We start from the raw sequence: 5,113 nt of genomic DNA on the forward strand, positions 1-5,113 counted from the left end.
GTCTTGTATCTATTGTCGTGACGTCATGGCTCGCTGGCTCTCACTTGCGATGTCTCGCACTTGTGATCAAATAACATGCTGGCTCGCACTTCGGTAACACTCTTTGGCAGTCAACTCGCCCCTAGAAAACCCGCCCTTGGAAACTTGCCCCATAAACAAATGTACACTTCCTAGACCATGCAGTCTTCAAAATAAAAATTGTAACCTTTGGTAATCAACTACATTTTCCACATACATAGAAATTTTTGAAACTTTATTAAAAAAAAAACCTAAACCATGATTCACCACTATAGACACTTTGACAAAAATGAAAAATTACGACTTTGTTACCCAATGAGAAGTGTTCTAATATAGACAATGTCGTGTCTCAAATTATTTGTTATTTTTTATTATTCATTATTTTCACTTAACTCGCATAAATAATTTTGTTCGAAGAACATTTATATTCAGTTGTACTTCGCAGCACTTCTCTTGCAATTTACATTTTCTAGTTTTATTTTTAAATTGAGGTGTATTTTTAAAATTACTAAAAAAATGATATCTGGTATTTTCCTAAATTCATTTGCTTTAAACAAAAATAGCCCTCCTAAATAGTAGTTTTATGGTTTCATTTTATCTTACTGTGTTTCAATATAATTATTTTAAAAATAATGATAGATAAACACAGAATTCTAATAAGTAGTTTAAAGACTGACGTACCTTTACATTAGTTCCGGCCTCGTTGGTACCACCATCATTTTATCTAGAGACGAGTCATAGGCCAGGATCGTCCCGTCCACTACACTACACCAGCAGTAGGTGGTTATTTTATGTTTCGCCTAACACGCTAATCAAATTTCACTTTGCTCTTGGGAATACAGACGGGCTGCTCCTCTATTTGGTGACATTCACTTGTTTTTAAAAATACGTAAACGTACCCTCGACCACTTCCGTAGCTTATTCAGGTATCCTTTGTCTTCAGTCTTTAAAATACTGAGCCTCGCGTGAACCTAAGACGGTTCGCAAAACCACCACTTTCTAGACTGCAGCTTTTCCACGCACTCGATATTGTGCGCAGAACAAACATTTCTCTGGAATACAGCTTTTTTGGCGTTTTGGTTGGTGTTTTCTTTTCCTCCATTAATTACCACGATATTCCACACACCACCTGCACGTAGCCATGTCCCAACTTCTTAACACCTCTACATTCGTGGCACCAATACGAGAACCGTTTGATTGGTTGACCTTTCGTCATAACATTCACCCTGTTGCCAAATACGGTATCCTAAAAATTACTCTTTTACAAGTCTATAATTCGCATACAAGTTTCTCGATATATACCGACGCTGGTAGCGCTCTCCAAAATTTGCTAATACTAGGAAAACCTATAATTAGAGACTTGTGGCAAGTCTATGGCATACCCTGTAGTAACATTGCATTAAAGGTCATTATGTTACGATTGGCTTAAAGACCAAAGATTCAATTCTAGATTTATTTTTGGGTTTATATTCTATTAATATCTACTATAATCTCATTTTAAAGTGAGCTTTGAAAGAAACATCTTTAGAATATCATAATGAATGGACAGCATATTACATGGTGTACAGTATCATGTCCAACAAGCAACTGAACCCCTTGGAATTAACAGTAGACCCAAGCACTAAGAAGCTACTCAAAGTGAAGTCACACAAAAATGAGACAACTCTGTAGAGACACCATTTCTTAAAGCAAGGCTTTGGAGGACAAAAAATTGTTATGTTGTAGGCCTACAACTGTTTTTTCTAGGACACAAAAAGCATATTTGACAAAAAAAACTAGGGAGCGGTTAATCAGATACAAATTTTTAATATTTAATTCAAAACTGTGTTTTCCTCCAAAGCCTAGCTAAGATTAGTCCATAGAATACGAGAGAAAAAAGTCTATGCTAATTTATTATTTTATAGTACAGTATTTGTTAGAGACTCTTATAAGTAAATGTAGTAGCGACCAAGAGAGAATGTAATGTTTCTAGAGTTATATATCATTCATATTTGTAATTAAATTTAATTAACTAAATGATTTTGATTTTGTTTTTGACAGAGCATTTGTTGGACCTTTACTCGGTGGTGCATTGGTTCAAAATTACAGCTTTGCGATGTCATCGTCTGTGTTTGGTTTCCTAAATTTTGCCATTGCTGTTCTTATCTTCGTGTTCTCTCTTTGGGAGTTCAATTGTGGAAAGGGGTAAGAAAAATATTCCAAATGATAATTGTTTACATTAATGATAGGATGTTGTATTACCTCAAGGAAATAATAATTGATTATGCAGAAAGTTATACATAAACAATATGTATTTATTTCAATATTCTTTTTTCCTATAGGAGACGAAAAACTGTTTATTTTACACGATTTCAAGATGAAACAGAAGGAGAATGTAAGTCGGAGCTTCTTGATGATGAAGACGCAGTATAAATTGAGTACAAGATCATGGGCACTGAAATATTTATATGAAATTTTGAAATACATTTGTAATTTTGAAATGAATTTATAATTAAATTTAAAATACATATATATATATATTATATATATATATATGTTTGAAAATGTGTATATATGTGCATTTATATATACAGTATATAAATAAATCATGCAAAAACAAAGAACCAATACTATGTATTCTGTTCATGTATCTGAAGATTGGACTGATTTTGCATTGTATGTTTATTTAGCCACTCATTAAAATTGATTTTACGTTACTCTTAATTATTCTTATATAATTTTAATACGATACATTAAATCATGGCGCAGATCATGGGGAACGGGGAAACGTCACCCCCCCCCCCCACATATTTTTAAGGGAGGTTTGGTCCCTAACTTTTTGGCGGTAATGTGCTTTCATAAGTCAAAAAGATGCCTGAAAATTGTTGAAATGAACTGCATGAATAACCCAGGTTTTAATGTAAGAGCCCTGTACAGCCAGAATAAAAAAACACCATTATCTCTGCCCACAAATATCAAGAATTACAAGTATGGGGGAAAAAAGTGTGTAAAGATAACATTGGTTTTCGGCACATTAAGTAGGTAAAGTAAAGTAAATACTGTACATCAAACACAATTAAGTTTTATTTTCTATGGTGCATCACAGGGATTAATTAGATCTAAAAGATCATGAGAAATTAGTTTGCACTTCATTTTAACTACTGTATAATGGTGATGTGATGGTGATGACATAAAAGACAATGTTTTAAATTTATATTTTTATGGAACATCACACAGATTATTTAAATCGCTATGACTGCTGATAAAAGATCATGAGAAATTTGTTGGCGCTTCATTTTGACTATAATTTTAAAATAGGATTGGAACTGGTTCACGCATATCAAGTTAACTGAGATAGTGTGCACAATCACTGAGAATTAAATTACACCAAATTGCTATAGAAGAGAATGAGAAATCGTGTTTTTAATATAAATCTAAAGTTGTGTTGATATAAGCGTATACTTCTCTATTTTATAATATTATATGATTTTTTAATATGGTCTGCAAATGCATGAGAACAACGAAAAGCAATAACATCATTAAAAATTCAACAAGTACTGTACAGCAAACATTAAATTTATAGGTCTGTAAAACATAATGAGCTGATGTTACCAAATGATCGATGACACAATAAACCACTAATAAAATTCCAAAATATGACGACAGTTTTGAGAACGATCATTTCAGGCAATGCCTGAAAACTTTATTAGGCCTAGCCATTGCTAGGCCTTACGCTACATACATGTTTCGACAGATCCTACTGTCATCAGTGTACAGAGATTCCATATAGGCAATCTTATTTAAACGAAGTGAAGTTTGTAATACGTCAATCTATACGTAATTCAAGTTGTAAACACCAAGATCATGAATAAAAACAATGTATAATTAATGGTAAAGGGAATGAAAGAAAAATTAACATGGTAAAGTTGTTTGTTGAATGAGGGCTGCTCCTATTGAATATGTAATGCCTCCTTTATTTTGAGATGATGGAGACCGGCAGGCACAGAATCCTTCACTGAAAACATTTTTTTGGTGTTAAATGAAGAAAAAACCAACTTAAATTCAGAATCATTACATAATTGCTTAGAAAGCAAACGAATTTTATGCGAGGCAATCTTAAAAGGGGCCGATATATATGGAATTTTGAAATAAATGGTGGTGGTGGGTGTGGCATCTTCAATGGCCTCCGGTGGTTTTGAACGTTTATTGGGGGAGCATACAGAATCAAGATATTTCGAAATTATTTTATTGATGATGTGTAGCGGAAAGCTATTTTCCTTAAGATGGATATTAAGGCTTTAAGGTCTTCATGAAAACCCATCCAGCTACAATTTATTTTGAATGTCCTGTCAACTAGCGTTCGGACCAGTCCGAGTTCGTAATTGAATGAACAAAAACTAAAATAATTAGTGAGGAGCCCAGTAAATATAGGTTTCCGGAAGACAGAATGAGCTGATGTTTGAAATTATGAAGTAAAATGCTTTAATTAACGCTACTGGGACTTGGGCTGCATTAAACTGAATGTAAAGTGCAGGCCATGGAACTTAACCATGATAAAGCCGTACTGGGAGTTCCAGTTAGAACCAGTGGTTAATAGGCAGTCTGCATATGCCACTTCATTAAATGGTGTTTCTTGCTTTTGTTATGTGGATTTGAGGTGGCAATTCATATCTGTAGCCACCGAGCTAAAACCAATATTTCAATAAAAGATCCATATATGTTAAAGATACAATACGTCATAGGAAAGAAAATACCTACCTCTATTCTTGTGCATAAAAGAAAGAAAGAAAGAAAAAGAAATAATTGACAGCCTAAAATGCCTCAGAGGTTATTTTCGGCCTACATCGGCCCCACTTCCGGCTCTCCTCCCCCAACTTTTTTCATCTCTGGATCCGCCCCTGCACTGACCTCAGCCTCCAAAAATATGAAAAGCTCGGCTCCCCACCCACCCACTTTTTTCATCTCTGGATCCGCCCCTGCACCGACCTCCGTCTTCAAAAATCTGAAAAGTTCGTAACATGCACAACAAAAACACTGTATTATTTGCAAAGCATTTTGCGTCTTCTCATTAGCTACCCATATGCAATCAACCAATGAATGTCTCACAAAAATAGGC

At 34.3% G+C, this 5,113-nt stretch overlaps 1 protein-coding gene across 3 annotated transcripts in view; it reads left to right on the forward strand.

Moving 5' to 3' along the window:
* Positions 1-3,375, forward strand: part of LOC117122015 (MFS-type transporter SLC18B1-like) — a 34,800-nt gene extending 31,425 nt beyond the window's left edge. For all 3 annotated transcript variants that reach the window (XM_033267492.1, XM_033267493.1, XM_033267494.1), the window contains 2 exons: positions 2,059-2,202; positions 2,340-3,375. In XM_033267492.1, the coding sequence (XP_033123383.1) occupies positions 2,059-2,202; positions 2,340-2,430 (235 nt within the window). In that variant the 3' untranslated portion in view covers positions 2,431-3,375. The remainder of the gene's footprint in view (positions 1-2,058; positions 2,203-2,339) is intronic.
* Positions 3,376-5,113: the final 1,738 nt, after the last annotated feature.

This window comes from Anneissia japonica, unplaced genomic scaffold (genome assembly GCF_011630105.1).
Source record: "Anneissia japonica isolate Jap-2015-1 unplaced genomic scaffold, ASM1163010v1 scaffold288015_len651517_cov191, whole genome shotgun sequence".
Lineage (NCBI taxonomy): Eukaryota > Metazoa > Echinodermata > Crinoidea > Comatulida > Comatulidae > Anneissia > Anneissia japonica.